The 27,985-nt window shown below is 38.3% G+C and overlaps 3 protein-coding genes across 11 annotated transcripts in view; 1 reads left to right on the top strand and 2 right to left on the bottom strand.

Annotated features, from left to right (window-relative positions):
- LOC107315190 (poly(A) polymerase alpha) overlaps positions 1-23,738 on the bottom strand; it is a 57,077-nt gene extending 33,339 nt beyond the window's left edge. Inside the window, exons 1-18 of one of the 6 annotated variants that reach the window (XM_015865256.2) lie at positions 23,278-23,738; positions 23,018-23,194; positions 22,351-22,459; positions 21,178-21,272; positions 20,641-20,751; positions 18,362-18,445; positions 17,751-17,839; positions 17,164-17,254; positions 15,621-15,698; positions 14,729-14,878; positions 13,919-14,047; positions 13,327-13,495; positions 12,264-12,392; positions 11,273-11,332; positions 10,726-10,923; positions 7,519-7,739; positions 6,926-7,084; positions 5,619-6,256 (exon numbers count right to left, since the gene is read on the bottom strand). In XM_015865256.2, the coding sequence (XP_015720742.1) occupies positions 6,218-6,256; positions 6,926-7,084; positions 7,519-7,739; positions 10,726-10,923; positions 11,273-11,332; positions 12,264-12,392; positions 13,327-13,495; positions 13,919-14,047; positions 14,729-14,878; positions 15,621-15,698; positions 17,164-17,254; positions 17,751-17,839; positions 18,362-18,445; positions 20,641-20,751; positions 21,178-21,272; positions 22,351-22,459; positions 23,018-23,194; positions 23,278-23,355 (2,166 nt within the window). In that variant the 5' untranslated portion in view covers positions 23,356-23,738 and the 3' untranslated portion in view covers positions 5,619-6,217. Of the gene's footprint in view, positions 1-4,728; positions 5,134-5,618; positions 6,257-6,925; positions 7,085-7,518; positions 7,740-10,725; positions 10,924-11,272; positions 11,333-12,263; positions 12,393-13,326; positions 13,496-13,918; positions 14,048-14,728; positions 14,879-15,620; positions 15,699-17,163; positions 17,255-17,750; positions 17,840-18,361; positions 18,446-20,640; positions 20,752-21,177; positions 21,273-22,350; positions 22,460-23,017; positions 23,195-23,277 lie in introns of those variants that run through there. The other 5 variants (XR_004307496.1, XM_015865253.2, XM_015865252.2 and 2 more) reach the window with 5 other exon arrangements.
- Positions 23,739-23,867: 129 nt separating this feature from the next.
- On the bottom strand, positions 23,868-27,874 carry GSKIP (GSK3B interacting protein). Of its 3 annotated transcripts, none has more exons than XM_032445052.1 (3): positions 27,776-27,874; positions 26,097-26,355; positions 23,868-25,753 (listed from the first exon to the last, which is right to left on the bottom strand). In XM_032445052.1, the coding sequence occupies exons 2-3, from the start codon at positions 26,352-26,354 to the stop codon at positions 25,592-25,594; spliced, it is 420 nt and encodes a 139-aa protein (XP_032300943.1). In that variant the 5' UTR covers position 26,355; positions 27,776-27,874; the 3' UTR covers positions 23,868-25,591. The 3 variants fall into 3 exon arrangements, with proteins under 3 accessions (XP_032300943.1, XP_015720744.1, XP_032300942.1); XM_015865258.2 differs by lacking the exon at positions 27,776-27,874 and adding an exon at positions 27,085-27,218; XM_032445051.1 differs by lacking the exons at positions 23,868-25,753; positions 27,776-27,874 and adding an exon at positions 27,085-27,760 and having other exon boundaries at positions 26,349-26,457.
- ATG2B (autophagy related 2B) overlaps positions 27,686-27,985 on the top strand; it is a 43,504-nt gene continuing 43,204 nt past the window's right edge. The window contains exon 1 of one of the 2 annotated variants that reach the window (XM_015865250.2): positions 27,686-27,874. In XM_015865250.2, the coding sequence (XP_015720736.1) occupies positions 27,713-27,874 (162 nt within the window). In that variant the 5' untranslated portion in view covers positions 27,686-27,712. The remainder of the gene's footprint in view (positions 27,875-27,985) is intronic. The other variant, XM_015865249.2, reaches the window with a different exon arrangement.

Genomic DNA, 27,985 nt, shown 5'->3' with positions numbered 1-27,985 from the left:
CTACAAGAGAAAGTCCCAACCCAACCATTCAATCTTAACAAAAGAGGCAGCGTTAGTAGGCCCTATCAGAGTCCTGCACACAACTCAAACCACACGCACTTATTCATTCTAACGAGACTAAAGTTTTAAGATCATTAAGATTACGATATCATTTAAGGCTAATTTTGTTTATTTCCAGTCAATCACATACACATAAAGGTCTGGCTCCTGCACTGCAATGAATATAAAATACTTAATAATAACACAGTACTAAAATTTGCAGGAAAAAAAAATCTGTAGACTTCAATTTAAATACACTGCGGCTCCTGCTTTTTTTGTCCTGAGCACTTAAGGAGCAGTTTATGCCATCAGCAAACTGGACCACAGCTACAGTGGTTTAATTTCAAAGCATGTAATAACTCATGTTCAAACCTTAATCACAAGCTCTCAGAAAAAGCCACCTGTAATGTAGTTTTTCCTCTTTCTGGCCCCTCACACACACGAAGTTCCATTCTATACTAAGTTTACAGGAACAAAGCTAAGATACTTTTTTTTCCTTCAGAAACCAAAACAGGGCATACCTTACAGTTATCAATAAATACTGAGCCAAAAAGAATAAATCTAGGTAACACAGCCCCAGCTGAAACCATTTCACAACAGCGCAGAAAAAATTAAGCTATTGTGTTATTATCACATCCAGACACACACAGCTAGCACTGAAACAAGAAAAACCATAGGCTGTCCTAAAATATTACCAGCAACACACAGAACATTAACTTTAAATGTCTAACTTCAGTCAGGAATTCTGGTTCAGTCTTGCCTCCAGATATGAATACACAACTCAAACACTCCCAATAACTATCCTCTCTATTGGCCCCCACTGGCCACATCAGTAAAATCTAGTCTGTCTTAAATATCGATAAGCTGCCTAAATTAGAGTCCTGAAGCAGTGCTGGTCATCACAACATCTGATCAATCAACTGGGGTTAAGTTCCAGCATGTTAGATTTCATGAAATGTCTTAACAAGTTCTGTTTGTTTTGAGGACTTCTCCATTAGGGGTTGACCACGTCAATTTCAGATTAAAGCTTCTGTTTAATGCTGATGTATTAACCACTACCTACAATACTTACATATATATATATATATATATATATATATATATATAATATATACTTATATATATATTATATATATACTTATATAATATATATACTTATATATAGGAATATAGGAAGTCTCAATGAAGTCTGAGCAAACCCACCACTGGGAAACACGCATTTCACCTTAAGACAATCCAGCTGTTGTATCTGAACAAGAGGTTCTAAAATTCAGCAAAAAATAAAGTGTGTAAATCAGCAATCTGGTTATGTTCAAGGCACCTTAAGCAGATGCAATGACAAACAACAGAAGTATGGAAGAAGACACTCAACGATGGCATTCATTCCCAAGATCCCTCCGGCTCATCTGTCTGGGACAGTCTTTGTACAGAAGAGCGAAAACAGCACGTCCAGACACACACCCATCCACGACATTCTTAGTAACAACAGCTTCTGATGTTCTTTAGTTTAAACTGCTGAAACTTTGCCTGGACTGTGCAGGCAGCAACTGAAGGGGGAAAAAAAAATAAAAAGCCACCCGAGCTTTGTTGCTATTCTTGAGACAAAACACTCCAGATAGTGCTTTGAGAAATCCTGCAAGGCTAAATAACAGGAAGCAACAAAGAAAGGAATCAGATGAAGTGTCTCAATATTAAGAGATTAACTTGTCTCCAAGGTGAAATTCACCCATCCCAAAATAACTGCATTCCCAAATATTGTGTTGTACATCTATGTTCGCAGCTATCAAACTTTTATTTCCGCCCCCCCCACCCCTACAGAGTCACAGTAGAAGACTGAAAACTGCTGCAAAAGGCAAACTGCATTTGCCTTATGGTTCCTACTGTACAACATCCAACAAATTCATCTTCAGCTGAGTTTTTTTACATGAGTTTCTCCTTGACTATCCAAGCTTTAAGGCAGATTTCTTCTGTAGTATGTCTGGTGCATTCTGGAATTAGTAAAGCATTTCATTCCTTCATAATTCAGCCTATAAAAACCCGAGTTCAGTTCAGAAACACAACAGTATCTCATCCCACTCATGAGGTAACACTCCTCCAGTAGAAAGTCAAGTTTATAAGGAAACAAACAAACCACTACCCATGCCTCAAAACTCTAAGAGCAGTTAACAGGACCAACAACTTCCATAGCACTTCTGACACTTCAGAATGCTCCTTTTGTAAACTTTTTCCCTTTATGGTTAAAGAAAATAAGGTATTTTTACAAAGATTTTTACAAAGACTTCAGCAGATGCGTAAGTCCAGCAGAGAAGCTTTAGATGCAACAATATCAGTAGTTTAACAAGGGACAAATTTGTACTGCTGTTTCTGTTTGGAGAGACAGAAAGGCCCAGGTTACATAAAGAGGCTGCATCATCAAATTAGAGAAACACAGCAACCACTTTACTGATTCTGGAACCTTTCTCCATCAAATCTTGTCCTTTCTGAAATACATGAAGCTCAGTGAGCTTCATTTCTCCTTGTCATCCTATGTTCTAGATAATGCTCACTAATGACTATTCTCCATCTAACAGTTTGCCGAAACGTATCTTTGTAACAGGAGAAATATTCGCTTTTTACTTTTGTTTCCATCAATACCCTTAAAAAACAAATGAAACTCCTACAAAGTGACTTGCACAAAGGAAATCTCTTCTTTTACACAAGGAATTAATGAGAATCACGGTGAACACTCCTAATTCCCTAGGATAAATTTAATGCTTTTATTGACCATGAGAAGGATTTTTCAAATACACCAGCTGTTGGCATCAATGGAACCTGAGTTTGCTCACTTACAACTGAACCACTTTGTATGTTGAACACTTGCAACTTCAAACTCACACTTTTGGCATAAAAACTTATGGAAGCTGCTGGTTATGAGAGATCAGCTCTGACTTGGCTTGTCAGTAGCAGCCAGCACCCTCAAATATGTTTAAAGGTGGGACAGGGGGGAACCTTGAGAGATCTGAAAGTGATGTGCAGCTCTAACTATACAGTTTTACTTAAGAATCTGTAGTTAAGGTATCAAACTTTGACTTTAAGAAAAATGAGCAAGGAATTCAAAGGAAAAGATCATTCATTCATTAGAAGTAGCACAAAACTCTGAATGCTGTTACGAAACACTTGGAATTTACACAGTCACAGCAAAATAAACGAGAATGAAAGCAGGCAGAAAGTGTCTGACTTTCCTGTTTCCCTTAAGAAACAAAGGGGGAAAAAAAAAGAAAGAAATTAACAAAACCAACCTAGCACGCTTCAAAGTTTCTGGCAACTTTTCATTCCCATAACGACATGCAGAGCTTATCTACAAACAAGCTGCATTCTCATTACGCATCCCTCAGAAATGTCTTGGAATGATCATTTTCCCTTCTACCTTCACCCGCTGTGTTGATCCTGACACACACAGAATGACCCGGGTTGGAAGGGACCTCAAGGATCATGTAGTTCCACCCCCCCTGCCTGGCAGGGCCACCAAACATACACCTTTACTAGATCAGGTTGCCCATGGCCCCGTCCAACCTGGCCTTGAACACCTCCAAGGACGGAGCATCCACAACCTCCCTGGGCAGCCTGTTCCAGGGCCTCACCACTCTCCTAGTGAAGAACTTCCCCCACAAAGTTTTGTTTCAAATTCTGTGCAACGTGATGAATAGAGCAGTATTTTACGTTCAATAAAGCAAGTACAACAAGCAAACCAGGCTATTCTGTATGTGAACTCCAGGCACAAACAACAGTGACTGTAGGAATTCCAAATTACCTGGAACTTAACGTCACACCCTCTCTGAAATATACACATATCTTATCCCTAGAAATCACCTGACCTCCCACCCATCACTGCTGCCTTGACTTATGCAGGATAAATTATCTATTAACATTTGCGCTATGGAACAAAAGAGTTTTCTCATCTCAACCATGTGCCGTCAAAACGGCTGCGAAGAAAAAAAAAAAAAGAAAAGAAAAAAAGAAAGAAAAAAAAAAAAGAAAAAATAGGAAGGGGCGGAATAAACGGAAGCGGTGAGTTAACAAGGCCGGAGCTGTGTGTCCCCCCGGCCCTTCAGGCTCCCCGCGGGTGCCGGCCCGGCGGGCCCCAGGCACGAGGCTGCGTCCAGGAGTCCCCGGCCCCGCGTGGCGGCGGGAGGGGCGGCAGGGGGCGCTGTGCCCCGCAGCGCCGGGCTGGAGTCACCGCGGGCCGGGGGAGTTCCGCAAGGACAGGGGCTGGGCTGGGACCGCGTGAGAACCGCCACCTGAGTGTCCTCCGCCCGCAGAACGAGAGCAAATCGCTCGGTCTGGGGTTCTGGGAGAGACTACGTCGGCACTACTGAAGGGAAGGGGAGCTGCGCGTTTGGCGGCGGGACGTAAACACGCGCAACGCGGCCGCTTGATGCCGCCTGACCCGGCGTCCTGAGAGAGCCCCGCGCACATCCCCGCACCCTGCGGCCGCTAAAAGACCCTCAAAGAGACAGCGGCGACTAAGTGAAGGCCACAGCGGCACAGCCTCCTTTGGCGAGGAGCAGGCAGGAGCGGGCCGGGCCCGCTGCCCCTCACACTGCGGCACCGGAAGGGCACGAGGCCGGCGGGGACCGGGAGCGGGGAAGGGCGAGAAGCAGCGAGCGCCCAGCGCGGGCCGCAAGTTGCTGTGCCGGGGTTCCGACTTACAACGGCATCGTCTCTCCGGCTCCTCCTCCTCCTCCGCCGCCGCCGCCACCACCACCGTCGCCGCCGCGTCTTCCCCTTCTCCCTCCTCCTCTTGTTCTTCGTTCTCCCCCACCGCTGCCGCCTCCGGACCGGTCACTCGCCCCGCCGGGAAGCGGGAGCCGTGACCATGGTAGGGGCCGGGGCGGGGGCGAGGGCTCGGAGGGAGGAGAAAGCCCTTGGTCGGGCCCGGCCGCCGCCGCTTCACTTTCCTCTTCCCCTCCGGCCTTCTAACATGGCGCCCGGGCGCTACCACAGCAACGTTCTAGAACGGGGGGGGGCCCTACGCAGCGGCGCGGCCACCCCCGCACGGCGCGCACACGAGCTCGTCCGCGCGCGCTCAGTCGGCCGCGCTGCCGGGAGGGATCGTGGGAGCTGTAGTGCGGGACGGAAGGACGGCGCCGTTTGAAAACAAAGCTCTAACGGCCGGGAGCACGCGGCGCATGCGCGCTGTGCGGCGGGGCGGCCTCTCACCTCGGAGCCGCCGGGAGCCGACCCCGCTGAAAGGGCTGCCGGGAAGGAGGCGAGGCCGGGACACAACGGGCCGCGCTGGCGCCGGGCTGGGAAGTGAGGGAGCCTTTAACTGCCATGGAAACTAATGCGGCTCCCGCAGCCATGCCCGGCGCCAGGGACCTTGAGGCTTCAGAACGGCCTCGTTTCGTTGAATAAATGAGGGAAAAGCCTGTTCCTACTCATCTATAATCAGACCTACTTTTTAAATCCCACACAGTGCGCATCCTGTTTACTAATAATAAGTTATGAAAGCTCTGTCTCAGACAGCAAGAATCATAAATAGCACAGGATGGATGTGATCCACAAGGATCAAGTCCTAAACTTCAAAAAATAAAAAGGTATAATTTGCACAAGCAGCTCAAATATTTATTATTGGAGAAGTACACGTATTACAGCAATTCCTCACAAAAAAACATTTTTTGTATATGTCAGCATCTTATTTTTGCCCCTGCTTTAGAAAAATACTATCTCCGTCTACATATTTCTCTAAAATAACCAGTTATTTCATCTTTAGCTGCTTCAGGTGGTAATTTGGACTGGCAGCGTCTAAGAACTTAAACACATACAAAGTCCAAAGAAGAAAATACTTCCCTCAGCCTCTTTGCTCACTTCCTTTGTGAATCATAGCAGGAATACACTGTTTGCATACAACATGTAACTAAAACAACAAAATCCAGGAGGAAAAACAACCAACAGATTCTTAAGTTTCACAGCTGGAAGAAGATGCATGAAAAACAGATACATTCATGCATTAATCAATGTGTAGAAGGACTATTAAAAACCTCAATGCCACATAGTAGTACAGTGGGGGTGAAAAGAACTGGATACTAAAATAGTGTTTGAACAAAACCAAGCCTAAGAATTTTCACTGTAAATAACATTGGGAACATTCAGCCTTTCTATTTAGCGGTTTCTACTGCTGTAAGGATTTAATGCTATCTCATTTGACATCAGGATTGTTCTTGAAGAGATATTCCGCCTGCAAACAGAAGATTTTCAAAGTTACTTTTAAAGTCTCTGTTTTAAAATGTACACAAAATAACTATTCATTAAAAATAGCAATTGCTTGTTAAATACTTCCTAGGGAACAGAGCAAGAACAGCCACATAGTGACAAATCTACAACATCTGAATCTTGCGGGAATTCAGTGCTGACCCTACTTTCAGCAGAAAGCTGAACTAAACAACTTCTTCAGGTCCCTTGCAAAACAGAGGTGTTCCATGAGAGTCTTAATAGATCCACTCATTAATTTATTTGTTTACTGCGAAGAGATTATTAATGGCTATTATTGAAACAGTACTGTTGTATCTAGAGAGGTGTAAGCAGAGTAGAGAGTGACGCTTCTCTTCCTGCACACCTCAGCTTTCCAGTGGAACTGGCAGAGTACCATAAGAAAAGCAGAAAAGCACCAAAGCAGAACTGAGTTACTCTGTAGCAAAATGGGATTAGTACACAGTGAGAAAGGATCTCATATCGTGAAAATCAATATACTCTAACTATAATCAGTGCTCACCTGTATTGCAGATAATTGCAACAATGAAAACAGGTAAAATAAGTAGTTTAAGTGCTTATATAAACAGCCTTTGATCTATTAACATTTTCACTAGGGTTTATCTAACACACAATAATAACAAAGTAATCACCTTACCAGAAAATCAACTGGATCATCTGGCCGGATCTTACAGCATTCAGTTAACCCTTGCATAAGTGTTGGCATGACATGCCTCATTAAATAGTTTCTTAGCGGAATGGACTGGGCTTCCAGTAATTCTTGTTCTTGTTTTTTAACTTCCTCAAGATGTTTACTCTACAAATAAGTTACAAAGCAAAAAAGAATAACATTAATAAGAGCTACAAAATAGTAGTTGACTAAATAGTGATGGCTACCTAAAAAGAAAACAAAACAAACAAACAAAAAAGTAGTATTAAAAGCTATGGGTAGAACAAGCCAACGTCAGAGCAATATTAAAAGCTTATTTAAAAGGTGAGCAATTTTTGGTTATATTTTTCCTATAGATATGTACAGGCATCCAAATGTAAGAAAATGATTTTTTCTATAGAATGGTCAGTTTGCCTTTAAATAGCTGTAACTGGAGACTGTAGAAGCCAGATCTAAAGTACAATATAAAAAATTAGAGAATTTATGCCACCCTTTCCATATATTCTTATGCAACATTGCCAGAAGCTCTACTTCCCAAAACACACAGATAATGTCTTCCCCCAAAATATGTATTGACTTACCCACTGTTTCCAGTTTGCTGCCCTTTCTGCCCTTTCCTCAATTTCTCTAAGCTCTCGTTCAGCTTCTTCTTTCGCTTCTCTGGCGAGGCTTTCCTCAGCTGCTTTACGTTCCAAAATTTCCTTTTCTTCATCTGTCAGTCCATAATTTCGTGGTTCCCCAATTTCTTTGATGAGATCTTGTAGTATTAATCTGTTCTCAGGATCTTCATATTTGGTTACATCTTTAAAACAAGACAAGAGAAAACATTTCAAGGCTATTCTCTATTACCAAAAGCCAGCAATGAATAACTGCAAGACCTGAGTGTATATATAGTGTGCATGTTTGAATTTGCAATTATTATATGTTGTTTTGTGTTGCTTATTAACAGTTGTTGGGGTTTTGTTTGATTGTTTTTTCCCCTAGGCAAAATGAAACTTTCTACATCTGATTATTGGTTTAGGCTAAAATAGTTTGTCTTTCTCAGGTGATGATATTAGGGAGAAATGTATTACAGTTGTTTTTTACAATTATTCTGTTTAACACTTGCAGGCTTTCTAAGCCTTGACATTTGCAGATGAAGTTATGTCAGATATATTCCTTTTGCCAATCTTAATATCACCTTATCTACAGGCACAAAACCATCAGCTTCTGACCCTGTATCTCCACATAGATTGCACAACAGGTTACTAGCATTTGGAAACAAACTCCAATATTTTCACTCTTGCTTCTCATTTCCTTCACTAATTCAGACAGAAGATAACAGATCATTACTAATACAATTATTATAAGAATGTATGTCTGTCATTTGAATCTGAAGTCCAAACTTTGATGATGTATCAAGGTAGAAATATAACATGATTCTACATAATCAAGTTTCTTTTAGACATCTTCACTCTCAGTATATTGTGAATTACACTCCTGAAGTATTCCAAACTGAAAAAGTTTTTTTATGCCATCATAAATGCCACAATTTTAGCTGCAGCTGGATATAAAAATTATAATGCAAGGCAACTTTTCAGTCATTTAAAATATTGCTAAGAACATTCTTGGCATTGAATCTGAGGATTTAAAGAACGCAGTCTTCTCTCAGATGACCAAGAATGACTGCAACACAAATATTACAACAATCATAATTAAATGCATAGCTACTAAAAATGTATTTTAAAGAAATTTTTTAAAAAGCCATGATTCTAAAAAGAGGAAAGATAGCTAAAAGTCCTCATAAATTAAGGTTGTCAAAGGAAACTGTTATAACTTTAATATTCCTTTTTGTAGATCATCTAATATGCATGTGCCACCATCCCCATTTTGCAGATGGAAATAATGCAGAAAGAGAACTGATTTGCAGACCTCACGAAGTGAGTCACTGTAGTGAAATGCAATTTCCAGAACCTTGTACAAATCATATTTCAGGCTGAGGGGGAAAAAAAAATAAGAAATCCTACAATGCAGCTCATAAAGCCATATGTTAAGATCTTCTAAAATTATGGTGGAAGAAACATCTGACTAATGTGATTCAGTATTTATCAAATCAACACAGTCCTTCAACAGTTCTCAGTTAAGGTCAGTAAATATAGACAACTTCCTTCAAAATCTGGCTGACATAAGTCAGTTATCTGTTTAAATCTGATGATATTCATTCAGCACTTCTAATAAACCAACTGCAACATCAGCCACAATGGAGAGGTATTCACAGAGTAGAAGATTTCTCACAGAAATTATCTATGTAGTCAGTCTTTAAATAAAGACTTGCATACTTCAGTGGGCAGCAATCACAGTGAATCATGCAAATACAGGGAAAGAAATACTCAGAGATAAACAGGATCTAAAGATGCCGCTGCCTTTAAGATGTAAATGAACACAACAAACTGAATATGACAGCTGTGATACCTCAATAGGTAAGGTTAGCAGATCATTGAGTATTCCTATTTAGAATTAAATAGAGTTTCAGAATAATTTTTGGACATGGTTCTCAGTATAAAACACTGCAGTATAGAGCATACACTTCATAATCCTTAACAAAATAAAACTGTCTTGGACAGTGCTACTTACTTTCATACCCAGAAGTGTAAATTATGACCAATTAATGACATCAGACCATCTCGATATTTACTATTTCTAACACTCAATCTGCAATAACATTGCTTCAGCTTTAGCTGAATGAAGGTGCCAGCTAATCTGCATTCCAATCCTCCCAGGACTCTAAGACTATCATTTTTACTGCTTGGATACAAATAAAAACAGCAACATCTGCTGAAAACAGGAAAATGAAATATATCTCCATCTTATCATCTCCTTCCTTTTATGAATTAGAAGATGGCACATAAGATTTTAGCAGAAAACTGCATGAGAAAGTAGTCAGCAAGTTACACAAAAATAATCACTCAGCACCTGGAAACTTAAAAACTAAAAGACAGAAGCATAAATCAGAAATAATCCTAAATGTAAAAATCATCACATGCTATTTTTTTCCCACCAAATTTCCTAACAATTTAAGTAGTCTTATTCACAGTCTCCATGATTTACATTAATCAGTTGATTTCCTAAATTTGTATTATTTATGACTGCTTAACAATTAACTTTCTATAACTCATCTCAAGTGTATGCTCCAAATATCAGCAACTTCAATCTAGTTGCAGCTTTCTCTTGTTCTTTTCTTCTGTGCATTTCTTCTCTTTTCTTCCCCTCCTCCTTCCTCAGCTTAAAGGCACTTTGCTTATAGAATGTTATTATCCCATTCTTACTTACTGAATAATCAGATTACAACCATCTTCTCAAGATCTCCCAGTGATAGTGCGTAAGGAAGAAAAATTATCTCACATGCACTACTAACCTTATATCTTCAATGTTTAATAATTTCATCCTTGTAGAATATTCATTGTCATGGCATCAGAGGATGAATTTAAGGAAAAAAATATAAGCAGCTATGAAGTATATGAAAATATACTACTATACCACTCCAGAAAGACAGCAAGAGCAGAGGTTCATAAATTATGTTAAATACATATTTTGGTCAGTTGGTCTGCAAAACTGAATGATTAAAACAAAACCTAATGTACAAAACATGTTTCCTATAGAATCTAATGAGATCAGAATCCCTATGAGCATACAGATATTTTTGCAGATATTTTGTTAAATACTTGTTGTATATATTTAAGTTCAAAATTAAAATTGTGACAATACAAATTCCTATTCATACTTCAGCTAAGAATTCTATTATTTCATACCAATAAAATGAGGATGTATTTCAAGCTCATCAAAATAGTTGAGAACAGTCTCATCTTCTGTATTGATCTCCCTGAAGTTGTTCAAAGATTGCAGAAACCGATCCTGAGTAAAATGAGTTCCAGCAACAACACTTTCTGGCAGGTTTATTATTCTGTTTTTAAGAAATTCATCTGATGCAATCAAAGATACAACAAATTCTGTGAAGAAGAACACATTATTCTTGACTTCTCTTGCATATCTATTTACTTTCAATGATAAATTTAAACTCACAAATGAGCACAGATAATGTAAATATAAACCAACAGTTGGTGGCACTTTCACAAAAAGAAAGGAATGAGAAAAACACAGAAACAAGTCAAAACCCTCATTTTGATTAATTGCTTACTTTCAAATATTACGGCAAACGTGTTTCATGAATTAGACATTTTGTTTATCTTAAATGTAATATGAACAGATGGAGTGATATTTTGGGCTTCTTGTTGGTGGCAGCAACATTTGAAAAGTCTTTTTTGTGTTTATTTCTTGGGTCTTTGTTTTGTTACTTACCAGGTGCGATGATTTTATCATATTTAGGTATTTTGTCTGTAGTTTCTTCTTCTTCCTCCACTAAAACAAAAGCAATATGTAATTGAGATTATCACTTGAGGTTAAAATTCTATTCTATTTATAGCATAAATAAATATTTCCCAACAATTATGATAATTTGAGTAAACTTACACGAATTCAGAGGGAGTTAAGGAATGCAGGCTTTCAGCCACCACAGATTAATCACAGGATACTAACAGTTGTTTAGCTGCTCAGCAAGGTGCTCTTTTGCATACACCATTACAAAATATGTCCATACTACTTTTCTGTCCCTGACCCCTCCTGCTGCTTTGTATTTTCCTCCACCAAAGAGACACAGCTTGGAACAGTGTTGTTTTAATGGTTTCTGATATTGTCTGTTCTTCCTCAACAGTTTGATGCATATCAGCTGAACAAGGTGGTTTATTATCAACCACATTAAGATGGACAAGACAAGGTTTTGTTTTTCTTAAAATCTCACCCTCTGATTTATGGAGCTGATTCTTGTTTTTCATACATAGACAGTGTTGGCTAAGAATTTGAAACGTATATAGTGGAATTCCACTTAAGTTGCATACATTGAAGCTCATCTAATACACCCCCACTCTAACACACAGAACATGAATTGGCTGAATTCCCTTCGCTAAGAAGCTCTTGTGTATTATGAAGAAAATGTGTCTTAGAGCTTTCTTGCATAGAGTAGTTCAACACAGAAAGAATCATTCTTATTTGTGTATTTATTTAGTATGTTGCCAGCCAAGATCATCTCAGGAACATCTTGCTTAATATGTTAAACAGTCCATTACAATCCCTCTTAAATTTTTAAAGCATCGCATATAAACAACTACTTTGTGTTCTGCTCTGCAGTCAAAACAGCGTTGATGCACTTAAAACTAATAAGATACTAAGAAAAATAAAAGTTGCGACAGCAGTAGCACCAAAAAAAAAACCAACCAAAAGCAGCAGTACTTACAGTTTAAAAGCTCTCTTGCCTGGTCATAGGTCTTAGGAAACCCATCCAGAACATACCCTTGATTTCTACAAGGCATAGATTTGAGCTTATCTTTGAAGAGTCTAATAACATACTGATCATCTAGACGACCTACAACAAAAAGAAGGTTATCAAGCACCTAGATCATGAAAAAAAAGAATATCTGGAATTATTTTACTAACAGTTCATTTCATTTATAAGAGACAATTTTTAGACTGAAAAAAAAAAAAAAGATATATATTTTAAATCTCGATGTGCTGTTAAAGGTTTATAGAATAAAAGTTATATATGGATAGCTTTCATATTTAGGGAATATAAAGATATATATGCAGCTACAAAATAAAATTACAATCATAAATGTTACAATCCCATAAATATTGGAACTTCAAGGATACAAAACATGAAATTAGATATTTAAGAATGATTCAGTCAGATTTTTATATAAAAAGTAAATAAACAACAGAAATAAGCATGTGTCAAATCAAACATTTGATTTTTTCAATTAACAGTAAGAATTTAAGCAAGACAAAATAATGTGAGATGGGTTTTGCAAGTTCTATTCACATATAAATAGACTGAGATAAAGTAACTTATCAACTTGAACTACATTATTGAGAAAATATATGGCATTACAAAAGTTTTACCTAGTTATTATCCTCTTGCAACCACTGCCTCCAGTTTCCTACATTGTTTTGCTTCAGCTATTAATAGTCTTAAATATTATAACCTACTGTTATCTTTAAAATGTTACATCTTAAAAGGTATTATCATTTTTAACAACAAAATAAGGCATGCAGACTAAATACTGCCAGTGCTCTTCTTACTGGAATACTTTACTTCCTAAATTTGATAATGACATATTTCACCTTTTACTTTGTATTATTTAAGTTATGCACTCTGTTCTGAGAAGAAAACACAAAGATATTAGAGTGATCATATATATATATACACATAGACATACATACACAATCACTATGTAGTGAAAAATAATTATATAAAATATATGGAGAAGTAGTAAGATAGTCCCACTTTAGTACCTTCCTACCTGCATTTTGTTCCATGCTTTCTTTAATTCCAGCTAACAACTCATTTGCTTCTTCTATATTTTCACCCTCCTCTTCTTCTTCTTCATCTCCCACTTCTCCTTCTTGTCCCTCTTGCCCCTCTTGTCCCACATCATCGGCGTCCACTTCTTTAGGAGCCACAATTTTCTCCTGAAGGCAAGATGAGAAATATGAATTGGTTCAAAATTTTCAAAATTGGCCACATTTTCTTACTCACATGGATATAATAAAATAAAACAAACAAACAAGCCCCACATATTCTCCTGGATAGTGAGATACTGAGTAACCTTTACTCTTTAAAAGGAATCTTAAGTCTAAGAGTTCAGTGCATCCCCAAAGATCATAAGCACATCTAAAATATTTCCATTCTCAATTCTGAAATTGTTTTGGTAATGTATTTTTCAGGTCAGTAAAGAAGACAAGAAAGTGAATAATGCCAACAGTCATCAGTACATTGTCATTTCTCTAAACATTTTGTTGGAATATGATTATTGCCTTTGGTCATTCTTAAATAGCTAAGTTATAGAGTTTAAGTTCAGTGTAAATGATGCCAAGTATCTTAAAGTCACACACCAGTTTTGCTATTGATTCAGAAATCACATCTTTAATCTTAATATGATGTAGCTTGTAGTGCTTGCAGATTTCTTCAGCAATGGTGGATTTCCCAACCCCTGGAGGACCATGAATGTAAACTTTGAGAGGCTGGGGAAAAAAAATAAGTTGAAGATGTAACATCATTCAGATAATGTAGAATTTTTCTTTATTTAAAATAAATACTTTTTCCCCTATAAACAATAGGAAATAACTAATAATTAAAACTAAAAATATCACATCTTAATTCTGAAGATCTGGTGGTTTATACTACTCAAACCTTTGAATAGCTACTTATACCTGAATACAGGAGCTCTAAGTATTTAGCTAACATAGGAAACAGAAAAATTGTTCATTATATTATACAGTGGAGCAGGGTAAAAGGAAGGCTACGTGCCAGTTAATATCATGGCTCACTAAGTATAATGAAGGACACAAAATGGTCATCTAATTACTGACTAAAATAAAACAAACAAAAAAACATTTAAGAATACACAGTTACTACTTTCTTGAAGCCAACTATATCTAAAATGATGTAGACTGCAAACTAGTTTCAAAGATAAAGCTTTCCATCAGAAAGTTTATTTTCACCTACAAGGGTTAAATTTTAGATGTAATAGGAAATATCAGATGATCATTCTAATTAGCATTCAATTCAATTTTCAATTATATTCACTTATTTTATGTCACTATCAGTCTTTTCTGCATTTTTACTAAAAGAAATGAAAGCTTAAATTTATATAACCATCTCTATTTGAAAAAAAAAAAACATAGCATACACCAAACCATTACCAGAAGTCCTCGACTTTGCTTGTATTCTTCAACAACCTGTTCAATGTTCTCCACCAGTCCTGCTTGAGCAACCCACTTTATGTTGAAAGTCTCTTTCAAAAACATAGCTTCCATTCGCAGGTTCACAAGCAACATATCCACATCTGTTTGCTGAAGGAGCAAAAGGACATTTATTTAACACCTGTAAGCTTTGCATGTTAAAAGAATACTGCTGGCTTCAACTAGAAACTAAAATGGAAGGCAGAGAACAGAAAGAATTTAAGCACGGGGGAAGCAGGTTTTTGTGCAAACATTTCAAGGTTTTTTTGTTGTTGCTGTTATTGTTTTATTTTAAATATATATATATATATATACATCCCATATATATTTCAATATTGTCAAGAATTATTATGATACAACCACTGAACAATTATTCAATACTATGCAGAGGTTTCATACTATTCATGGGAATAGTGTTATTTCAGAAATTCTTTAAGTACCATCATTAAAATGGCAGAGTTCTAATGTATTTATTTCACGTATGAACAGTTTATTCCAGGTAAGTAGATGAAGACATATTAATTTACATATGCTGTGTTCATCATGTTCATAGTACCTCATTATATTTACTAATTTATTATGATTTTCTCTAGGTTTTGTAAGCATGCTCTAGTATGCTTAGTACACCAGCAACATCGCTGCTTCACTGCTTTTCCAGATCAAGCTATATTTCTTCTAAAAACATGTTTGTTTGAAAATTAGATTTTTAACTTGTCTATTTTCTATGCTTATTTTTAACCATATTTTAGAGTAACATTTTTTTCACTGAAATAAATATGTATATCTCATGATATGTTACATCTATGTTTACCTTCTTTCATAATGTAAAAAAGGGAAAAAAGGAAAACCTAACCGTTAACTCTTTACTCAAGAATGCATCTTCTTCTGGAACCTTCTCAATTTTTCCTGGTCCAATGTTTTTACTTATACACTGTAAAGAAAGAAAATAGTAATACATACATTCTCTAAGAACCCTAGGAAAAACAAAACACAACAGAATTTCTACAGAAAAAAACATATACTTTATATTTTAAGTTACACTATCTCTAAAAAATCAGTACGCTGATATGATTTTCTGATTAAAGCACATCATGCTAACTTTAACTTTTGTGTTAGTATTACACATCTCTGTTTCACTATACATCGACCCATCTTCAGTGCTTGCAACAAACCCCAAAACAGACAAGCCTTCCTCTTAAGTTTAATTAATTTCTTATAGTTTAAGATTAATTAGGATTCTTATTTCTCATCATTTTAGCTCCAGATTCTTTAAGTATTTAATCCTATGAACAGTCACAAAATGTTTTCAGATCAATGGAATACCACCATTAACTCTCCACATTACTATCTCCATCCCATCACTAACTAGATGTTAGTTACTCCTATAACTGAAAACAGACATAAAAAATAGAATTCAATTGAACACTAGATTCCATAAAATCATGAAATCTTCTATCAACCCTACACACATTCTAATATTCTGTCTCAAAAAGTTTCAATTAGTGGACACCTAAATAAAAATAACAATAGGAAAAACATATGTGATATTCCTTCCAAGTATTCTCTTAATCTCTAGCTCAAAGACTTCCTAAATTGGAAATATCTACCAAACATTTAACTAACTCTCAAGTTATACCTTTCCACTCTTCCTCTGGGCTGATAGAGCTCCTTGACAAAATAGCTCTTTACAGCACTCTCTACAACACTAGCAACTTTCTGCCATCACAAAAACTGTCAATTTACACCTGCTATCTATTTGCTATTTTATAAACAATCTTATTGCCATGAAAGGACTCATCAGATTTTCATAGGGTACCTATGTAAGTTCATTCTATAATCTTTCCTATAGCTAATTCAGTTTTATAAATATCCCCTAGTAAGTCATACATAGAGATCTTGAAGCATTAAGATGCTTTAACAGCTTGAACTGGTGATTAAGCACATAGTGAAAGGGTGTGTCTTGCCTGAGGAGCACAAGCAAATTGTTTGTACCTGTGTTCCCTCATTTGACCAGAAGGGGTGGACCCAGAGAAGAGGAACCCTGGCTCATTTAAGGGTCAGCCACTGAAGGGAAGGCATTGCTGGGGCTTAGGCTGCTCCCTGGGAAGGAGTACTATAGAGCTACAGAGTCCCCTCACTAGCTGAGTGAGCTCAGCTCTTCTTTCTGTGTGTGATTATTGGTCTACCTGCAAATACTGTGTCTAGCATCACTAAGAATTTGCCAGAAGCAATTTTGCTTCTTTGGGAGAGCAATAACTGTTAAAGTTAATTCTGCAGCATTACTCCAAGTAATACATTTTGTTCAAAGGAAGATAATTTGGGGAAGCTTAGAGACTTAAGTTAAAATGTCTACATTTAATAATCTTGTAGATACCTGTAAAACAAAAGTTCCTTACCTTTATTAATTGTTGAAAAGTGTTCTTAGAGTCATCTACTGCAAATATGTAGTGAAACGTTGGCCTGTGGTCTGCTATGTTTTGTAACACCCTGGAATGTAGGAATTACAGTTAAGGCCAGTAGTTCATGAAGCATATTGGCCTTTCCTTGTGAGATGCTTTTCAGAAGCAATCCTAATACGAAGTTTTTTTTTCACGTGTATTTTTCTCAATAAAGAAACACAGATATGTATTTTCCTTGTAAGGAAGCTCAAAGGATAAAAAGCAACACCTGTACAAAACACTAACTTTAGCTGTAGAATCCATGATCCAGTTTCAGTTCCATGCTAGTTGATTGATACTATGCTTTACATACAGCACAGCCAGTAATTCCTTAACTGCACAGCATCTGTGCAATGGATATGTAAGGTTTCCAGAAGGCATATCTAGGATTGAAGAAACTGAAGTCTCTGTATGCCTCAAGATGAGGAGACAAATAGCATTCTTAAATCCACTCTACTCTAACTTAAAAGTCTCACTGCTCTCCTAGTACTGTTGTTGCCTAGTTTGTTATCAATGACTGCGCAAGTGAAACTTTATTTACTTACGCTGCTAAATCACGAACGTGAATGGTTGGAATATAATTCTTTCCTAGTCCAAAAACAGGTATTGCAGTAGCCTCACTAAGCCAACCTATCTGAAAATAAAGGTGGATAATTAAGTTAGAAGAGAAAAGGTGTATTTGTGCACTGGCAAATTTACACATTCAAGATTTTAAAATTCAATTTGTTGAACCATTATTGGAACTGCAGTAAATAATTCTGAGAAATACTGGCAACCTCCAAAGAAAACAAACTTCTTTTTAAGAAAATTCATTGGTCCAGCAACATGTTATTTTTAGTACTTTGTAACTGTAACCAAAATAAGAATGATGTAATGTTGAAAAGACATTTTTCCTCATTATATTGATGTGTTGGACATATTCTGACTGCAGAGTGCAAATGGAGACACTGTTAAAAATTATGGAGAGGCTAAAAAAACATACACATGGAAATCACTTCAATTATAGCTAAAACTCATATCAAAGGGACCATCTAATAAATTCCATTCACAAGAACATTAAGGCTATGACACCAAAACTATTACACATATTTAATTCCAATGCAATATGCCATTAATTATTAGACAAACCTTCAAACATTCTTTCTTGGATATCTACCTTAAAAAAGTAGTGTAAGACTCCTTCCTCAGCTCCATACTGAATTCCTGAAGCAACAACGTAAGTTGAAAATGCCTGTTTATTCTGTGAAGTAAAATCAACATGAGTTTTTATAACAATATGGTATTGCTAATGGAATAGTAGCTCATACTGAAATATGGGAACTTCTATACCAAGTGTAGAAAGTGTTTGAATTATCTCTTAACATTTGAAGCCAGACCAGTTGTTGCGTAACTGCTAGTTTTGTTAGTTTTATTGGTAATATTTCCTTTAAAAAATAATTATTATAATAAAAAATCTACATTTGAGCTGAAATTCAAAAAATTCTTAAGAAAATGGAAGTTAGGTATATCAGTGAAGTGATCAGGGTAAAATATGCTTCAATTTTCTTTTTCCAATAGATATAACTCTGAAATTTGTGGAAGCTTTATTTCCCAATTGTATTATGTTTGTATTTTTTTTGCTTACAGAAGCAGAAAATGAGAGTCCAGTACTTTTAGAACTGCTTTGCTTTCATTTTGATATAAAATGTTAAACAAAATCTGTGGACTATAAAGTGTTTTCCTAACCATACATCATGGTCAACCCCTGTATTTTTTGCCGACCAATATATCAACCTGGTCATAAATTTGCCTGTTCTGGTTGGCTGTTTATGTAGAATGATACTGCTTTGCTCATTAGCGAGCATGGTTATATACAAGGAAGAAACAATATTTAAATCACCCTAAGGAGAGAAATTTCTAGCAAGCCTTTTAATGGAGAACCACTTAGATATATTTAAGCTGAAACAAGACTGTTAAATAATTCTGGTTTTCTAAAGATCTCAGAACTGCAGTTGCCAACAGAAAAAATAAACATTTAGATTTTTGCATGTGAAAAAAACCACATTTTGCTACATTCTTCATAGTATTTCAGAGATATAAAACCATGAAGTCTGTTAGCCAATATTTGATTGTATAATCAAAGCATCATCTACAGAGATGCCAGGTATATATCACTATATTGTATCTATGTAATACATTTATATCTTCCTGCTACAAAATAAATCTTTGTAATAAAAAATAATATCAATTCAGTTAAACATAGCAACTTTTTGTTAATCACGTGTAATATTACAATCAGAAGATAATTAGAGGTAATTAGAGGTAATGCAAGTTCTCACCCACTAACTTTTCTTGAGCAGTACTAAGATAGAAATTGTTTACAAACTAAGAATAGCAGTTTGTTCTGGACAGACTGCACAATGCTCCAGGGGAAGGTACACTAATTTCTGTCTCCCAGCAGGAAAAACCTGACAGTTGTGACAGCACAGGAAGGGCCATTTCTCATCTACCCTAAAGAGCAGGTAACTTGTAGGACGGTATACCATTTACCTCACAGTAGATGCTGTGCCACTTAGGGAACACAAACCACAGTTCACCACCCAGAGAAATACAAACCAGTAAAACGGATCCATATCCTTACCAAAAAAATAGTCTATTTAGTGTCACAAGTCACACATGTGAAGTTACTACTTGAGATAAGTCAGATATACGTCATGAATAAAATGAAGCAATGATTTGGTAAGCTCCACTTACAACATATTTAGTCGCCGTTAAGGACGCTCAAGTTACTATGTAATTTTCATTAAAGCCACTAGATGTCACATTTCAGCTATTATAATCAGTTCTGGACTTGGTCGTTCTGTTCGATGGTTGGTTTCATTCTCATAAAGTTTTAAGTGGGAATAGCTTTAAATCGATGGATTCAGGATCTGGACTGCCATTGAGAACAGAGCTGGGAGACTAGCTATCTGTGGTAGGGGGTCAGCAGCTTCTCTCAGAAAAGCTGCATTTCCCTAATTTTTTGCTACAAAAGTAAAGGTAAAAATCTTCTGGTCCATCTTTTTTACCCTTGTAATTTCCCCACACAAGCTCCAGGTTTAATTATTTCTTGTACAACCAACATAATGACGTTTTGTTGTTGTTTATGTTTTAAATGAGATAAGCATGATTTACTGAGTAGATACTGAAAAATAATATTGGGATCTGTATTATGAATTATGTAAGTTAAGTGTAATTATTACGTATTAATTCTAAAACATGGCCATAAGGGATGATATTCACATTTATCAAAGATACAATGCACTACAAATTTAATCAAATAGTTGGTAACTTTCATTATTAAGATGATTCTCTAGGATGACCATCGTACGTTTTTGTTTTTCAGGGGTTTTTAAAAAGCTCATTAAAAATATATTAAAAAAAAACAACAAAACAACAGAAAAGGTCTTTACACACATTTTTCCCAAATTTGAGAACATGTTTTTCAGCATTTATGTGATCCATAAAGTTAGGATGAGGTTTTCTTTTACGATAATCCTCCTCAGTGAAAGGAATATCAGGATCCTCCTAGAAGAAAAAAAAAAAAAAGCAACCATCATGAATGTCATAAAATGGAATAATTTTTAAAGGCCTGTATGTTTAAACAAGTGGTTAAAATATTGTTTAAAAACTGTTTTGCTTTCATTTGAAATGTTTTAAACTTCTAAAGCTAATACTTGCGAGTGTACGTCCAAGCAATCCTAATGTCTGCCCATCACAGTATCTCATTGCCTAACCTTGTCTACTTGGTGGAATTGATTTAACAAGTCGAGCAGTAAGTGGGGGTTAAAGGACCACAAGGAAAAATATACTCAATAATAGCAGATGAAGTTAATGCTACTGAAGTACATACTGCAGTATTTTAATTGAAATCAACAAATAAATAAAATGGAAATATTTGTTAATTTATTTTCCATTAAATGGAAATACACAGTAAGAGAGTATTTTACTTACTGGGTCAGAGGGTTTGCTTTTTGCCCAGCTCATTACTGTTGAAACGAGGATGAATATTTTTGGTGTTGCAAAATTCTCTATTTCTGTATTTAGGGCTGTTAAATGAAAGAAAAGGATTTAATCTATTGTAAACTGTATCACACAAACTGTATATTTGCTTTTGTCCCTGTGTATATATATTTATGCTTTCATCTTCTGTGTTTTGAAGTAAATACCCTTTATTTTGCTTGGTGTAAAATAGAAATTAATCAATGATAAATAAGAAAACAAATAGGAAAAGAACATGGAACCACGTGGTCAGGAATTAACATAATCCATACAGATGTACTGATATACATAATCTATACAGAGCTGCATATCCCAGAAAAAGAAAATAAGAAACAACATATACTAGAAAATGCTTCATCTTTATTGACTGCTGAGATACTGAAATAAGTGTGCTTGTAACTGAAGCAGCTTGTCTACAAAATTCAAGGAAGTTTATTTAATTTAGAGCAAAATTATTAAACAGTAAACAGGAAAGAACAGTTTAGTTTATAATATGAAGAGCAATGTTGCACTGTCACCATAAAATGATTCCAGACACCCATTAGAATTTGGATATGACAATCACAAACAAGCTGCAGAATAACTGTTAATGACATTTTTGAAAACAGATTTAAGTAAAAATATACTAAAGATCAGAGAATCATAAAATGTCTTAGGTTGGAAGGAAAGCCAAGGATCAAGTTCTAAACCCCTGCCAAAGGCATGGCCACCAACCCCCAAACCCGGTACTAGTGTAAGTTGCCCAGGGTCCCATTGAACTTGGCCTTGAACACCTCCTGGGATGAAGCATCCACAGGCTCTCTGGGCAGCCTGTTCCAGCACCTCACCACACTCTGTGTGAAGAACTTTCCCCAGACATCCAATTTAAACCTTCGCCCACTGAGCGTAACACCATTCCCCTACATACACTGGACATCCTAGAGAATCATCTTGATAATGACCGGGGAGCAAGGGACCATGAAATGCATTTGAATTAATTGAACAATTCATGCAGCGTTTCCATCAAGGAACCCAGTTTTATATTATAGTGAACTATAAATCCCAGGTTAATTTGTCAGACATCTACAGTAAACTTTAGCAGCTGTATAGTAAGCAGTTTTCTGTTCAGTTGATAGCTGTACTAACCAGAAACAGCCCATGTTGCTTCCTCGATTTGGTTTGCATCCTCAGTGATATTGTATACAATAACGTCGCATTCAAGCAAATAACCTAAAAGCTCTTTCTGAGAGGAGACCTGAGGGAAAAGAATAGTTAAAATTTGTTGATTTAACTTACTGGTAGAATGTAGTTTTCTCACAAGAAAACTAGAGAAATTAGTTTCCTTACAAAATAACATCTCATCTTTTGGTAACGAAGATGGTCTGCATCACTCAAACAAGTCCAACAAACATTCCATATGACAGCAGTGCTTGAGATTACAGTTACCCATGTATATACATTAATTTTATTATTAAAAGGCTCATCTGTATAGAATTTCAGATCAAAATGTTCCCATTTTTGAAGAGATTCCAGATAATCAACTTGATGGTTACAAACAATTGTGGTTCCAGAGAATAACAGTCGAGCCTCCTTCAGTTAGCTGCTTTTAGGATGTATATGCAAAAAAGTATTCATTTGGAACAGTTAGCTGCCAGTGACAGCTGTGATGCCAGTGAAGTGTTGAGAAGGGAAGATGCTTTGTTTACTGTACCACTGTGTTTAGGTGGAACACTTTATTAATGAGGGTCATATATATGCCTTGCCATATTTATAATGCTCTTTAACAACGACCTGAAATAAGGTTATGACTTACTGCATATGTTTCTGCTGCAAAGCGTGGTTTAGTACTCTCTGGCTTAGAGAGAGTCCCTACTATTTGGTAGACTCCCTCCTTTGGCCTCTTGGAAACTTCAACCTCCGGACGATTCTCATTTTCCTCTTCCTCTTCCACACTTTCTAGCGACGCTCCGACAACACAACCGGATAAATACTGCAACATACACAAGGCACCTTTGTGTACACCCACCCCGCCCAGCTCCCCGTTGCACTGCCCGCCGCGGGCCGTGCCCGAACCTCGCCGATGCTGCGGCCGCAGTAGGAATCGAGGTGGTTGAGGAAGATCCGCCGGCTCCTCGCAGCGCCCGCCGCCATGGCCGCAACTGCGCCCGGGACGCGGCCCGTTGCTATGGGCGGGGAGCGCTGGGCGGGGGCTGCGCGGCCTCGGCCTTGTCAGCAGCTCCTCATTGGAACGGAAAGTTTCCTCCACGAGCCCACAACTAAACACTATGAAATGGTGCTGCTCTCTCATTTTTTATACTCCAGTACCTTCTAAGAAACAGCAGAGAATTCTTCCAGAAACATCTATACGCAATATGTTGTGTAATAGTTCTCAGCTTAGGTTGGTAATAAGCATTTGAAATGACTAAGTGTTTTAAAAGATGTCTAAGGAAATAAAACCTGGCAATGCAGCATTAATTTTGGCACGTTTTTCACTTGTCATTCTCATGCTTCCTTTCCAAGATCCTCCACAGTTTTCTGCTCTACCTTTGCAGGACAGTTTACAGCCAAAGGTACTTCTGAAGTTCTTATTAATAAGATGTGTTTATGGAAAGAATAATTGTGGTCTCTTCCCTCCCCCTAAAAATCACCAACACGCTGGTGTGTTTATTTAATGCTTTAGTCATTTTAATTGAAATTAACTGCAAGGAAAAATATTCAAATATAAACTTGATAAAGTACATTCTCCTCACAGAGGACTAACTACGTGTCACAGATCTCTGCGCAAAACAGAGCCTATGAGCAAATTTTAGAGCATGGGTCCATACTCAGAATCAAAAGATTAACATTGGGAGTATCAACAAGATAATTAAACATCAAATTAAGATCTAGAAAATGGAAAAGCTGACTGTGGTAATCTTACCAGTCACAGTTATAACATCAACACTCCAAAACTATGCTAACAAAATCCACTGTTTGGCTTCTTCAATTAATATGGCTACTCCTCAACAGGTGTAAGTCAATACAACTCTACTGAAGTCAGCTGAATTTGTGAGTTCACAAGGACTGATATGTTCCTAAGCATCGCTCCAATAAAGATACTGGTATACTCAGCACAACAGCATGACAGAATAAAGAAAGATGCACAAATATTGAATCATACAAGAATAGAAGTATCATGGTCATAGAATGCTACTCCAGAAGTTGCAGTATTTCTAGACAACAGGTTTCTTTTAAAAAAGGTCTACCATTCAATACATACTTGAAAAGTTAAAGCAATTAATTATAAAGAGATTTGTACCAGTTTTAAGTAGAAAATACAAGTTATGTGTTCCAGTTTTCACTTGTCCTAATAAATTTCATACAACCTTTGGTTTCAAACCAATACGATGCAATCAGTATTACAATGCATATTTAGTATTCATTAGGAGAGGATGCTGTAAAATCCAGGAAGAAAAGTTGAAAAACGGGAGTACCAAATTACCGTGTGGTAGAAAGTAAAGGCTGAAGCAAAATACTCTGGGTGTATTTATCCTGCACATTATATAAACACACATTCGGAAGAGTAAACAAGCTAAAATGTCTTCCAAGCCTCCCAAAAAATTACAATATAGCATACATACACACATACGTATCATATATATCATCATCTCTAAGGAATGTAGCCTGTTACATCCTAAGTTACTTCTGTGCTTAATTCATTTGCGATTCAGATAGTACATTCATATAGTAACGGTACATCATTTACTCTTTGGAGTTTGTTGCTTGTTGTAGAAAAGGATGGATCAAGTAATAATGAACTTTTAACTCAGATATTGTAGTTATATAAGCAACACTCAGCTGCTCAAGAGCTTTCTCGAGCTTTCTTGTTATTGAAACTTAGAACTTTCAGATTTGTGCACAGCAAATGGGTGTGAAAAATCTATTTCTCAGTTAGAAACAGAAGTTAACTGTTTTGTTCCATTAATTTCACTTAATAGACTGTAACTAGGTAGTTAACTTCCACGTTAAAAATCAGATATGGCAATAACCAGAAAGCACAAAAAAGCTTATTACTTGCCTATATAACATTCATTCTCTATGTTTTTTCAAGAGCTTTCAATAGTAACACCTTGAAAACAGACCAAATATTTTTGAACATTTTTGAAAGAAGTTTTTTGCTCACCTACAACAAAAAGAAAACATCAATTAGTTTTACAGTCTATCCATGTGGATAGAACTGTGATATACACAAATCCTCTGCAGCAACATGTTGTAGAACAGTTCTAGTACATATCAGATGTCAATGCAAGAAATGGATCTTTAGATGTTTGCAGCTGCATTTGTAAGAAAGACCTCAGTGCCTCATACAAAGAATTCCTTCTAGTCTTAAATCTTCCTTCAGGGTACATCATGATTGACTGTCTCTCTTCAAGGCTTCTAGTCTTTGTAGTAATGCATTTCCAAACACCTCCCGATACGCAGGGCTGAGTGTGTCCAATAAGGAGTAGACAGTTTCATGGTACGGGTTTTGCAAACTGTCATCAGTCTGATCAAAATCATAAGCTACTACCTGCAACAGAGAAAGCACCAGTTAATTTTTTTGTGATTAGGATCACGTCGCAATGAGAAACAGGTATCACAACGTTTAGCTTTGTCAGTCATGTTAACTGCTTCAGCTCATTTTCCAAGTGTCTCAAATAAATGCCTGTTTTCCAACCAACTTCCCTTCTTCCTTAGTTTGCATTAACAGAAGTGCCACTTTGTAGGTGGAACACACAGAACTGGCTTTCATAAAAGTACAAGAGAATACGTATGAAGTTTTGGTATCACTGAAGTTGCTTTCTAGGCACCTTCTGAACAAGAACATCACGCAAAGTGAAGACAGTCAAGAAATTATAAGCAAGGTAGTTTACCCTTAGTCCTGAGTCAGTGAGCTCCACGCAGTATTTGCCTTTTTCCCTGGTTTCCACATTGATATATGCCACATCCTCTGCACATGGAAGGGTTTTTGAAACAAACATGTTGCTGACAGCAAACAGAACATCATTCACTACAGCTTCGGCTTCTAGTCTCATATCTTTTACATCTGCTTCTTCGAAGTCTCTGTAATCAGAATCCTCTTCAGACTCTGTGTTATTGGTCAACTCCATAGGACTGCAGTCAGTTTCCATTCTGCATGTGGAAGCATTTGTTTTAGATTCATCATCCGAGTATGGTCAGTATAGTACATTTATACCATAGAGCTAGAGCTACATCCTAAGTAGGTGTATATACCTTTGGAAATAAGAATAAAAATAAAAAAAATAAAATATGAAAGCTAATGAATCCTGCAGCGATCCAGAAAAGCCAAAACAAAGCTCCTGAGAACCTTCAGGTTACATCAGCACGTGAAGTATTATTACTTAAGGAGTTGCTATGCAAGCAGCTCGTGCTGTGTTGTATAAGACTCCGATATGATTCAGCAGTAACTAATTCAGCACTTTGCTGATCCCAAAAGCACCGGGAAAACCAAATTAGGTATGAAAAAGCTTTAACAAGCGGCTGTTGTAAATAATAACCTGTCTTCCGTGAATTTAAATAAGACTTAGGAGGGCCTGTGAACTAAATGGGTTATCAGCCATTACGAGGGCAAAAATAACAGCAGTTTTCTGTTCAGCCTCGCTAAACAACGACTCCCTCACTCGGTTTTCACGCACAACTATCAGCACAGCCCACCAGTGTCAGACATGAGCAGGATTCGCGGCCATCTCCCTTTAACGGGAGAGCTGGTCGCGGAGCTGCCGAGCTTCTGCTCCTCGGAGAACTGCTACGATGTACCGACGCTCACAGCACGCACAGATCACAGCCGAGCAGCAGGGCCGGAATCCTTCCTCCCACCGCGCCCTGAGGCGTTCCACCTACCAGCCCCAGCGCCCAGCTCCACACTGTTGCGCCGCCCGCTGTCCCGCCGAAGCGCGGCCGCCCCGCTGGCTCTACACTGACCCCCCTCCGGTGCGGCCGCCGCCGCCACCACCCCCCACTCGGCGCCTCCCGCAGCCGCTTCCGCCTCCGCCTCCTCCGCTCGGAGACGCCACTTCCGCTGTGCGTCACGGTGCCGGTGACGGGGTTCGGCGTGGTGGGGGTGGAAGGCGCTGAGCGGTTCGCATCGCTCTCACCCGGCCGTGCCAGCGGCGGGAGCCGGCGCGGGGAACGACCCCGGCCGCTTCCCGGTCCCTTCCCTCCGCCGCCACCCCTCGTGCCGTGCGGTGCCGCCGTCCCCTCCGCGCTCGCGGGGCGCCGGGAAGATGGCGGCGGCGGTGGCCGAGTGAGGATGGAGCTACCTGTGGGCGCCTGAGGGCAGGCGGTGCCGCCCCACCGGCCGAGCGAGGGGCGCTGGGGGATCCCGGCTGCGGGCAGCCCGCGCTGAGGGGCGAGACTGGGCCCGGCCGCTTCCGCACGCTCCATCTCCGAGCGGCCGCCCCGGCCCCATCCCCGTCCCGATCCCAGCCCCGATCCCAGCCCTGATCGCGGCTCCCGGCCCGCAGCCACCATGCCGTGGCCGTTCTCGGAGTCCATCAAGAAGAGGGCCTGCAGGTATCTGCTGCAGAGGTACCTGGGCCACTTCCTGCAGGAGAAGCTCAGCCTGGAACAGCTCAGCCTGGATCTCTACCAGGGCACCGGCTCTCTGACGCAGGTCCCGCTGGACAAGTGGGTAAGAGACGCCTCGGTGCCCGAGGGAGCCGCTGATCGCTGCCCTCGGCTGCACCCGCCCGGTGCTCTGTCCCCATGACCTGGTTTTGTTGTTATTTTTGACGATAGGAGA

This window comes from Coturnix japonica, chromosome 5 (assembly GCF_001577835.2).
Source record: "Coturnix japonica isolate 7356 chromosome 5, Coturnix japonica 2.1, whole genome shotgun sequence".
Classification (NCBI taxonomy): domain Eukaryota; kingdom Metazoa; phylum Chordata; class Aves; order Galliformes; family Phasianidae; genus Coturnix; species Coturnix japonica.
Note: the sequence above shows the minus strand (reverse complement) of the source record. Positions and strands in the feature narration are given on the sequence as shown.

Coding starts and splice junctions, on each gene's coding strand:
- GSKIP (XM_032445051.1), bottom strand. CDS start 27,738: ATGGACTCCGAGAACGGCCACGGCATGGTGGCTGCGGGCCGGGAGCCG.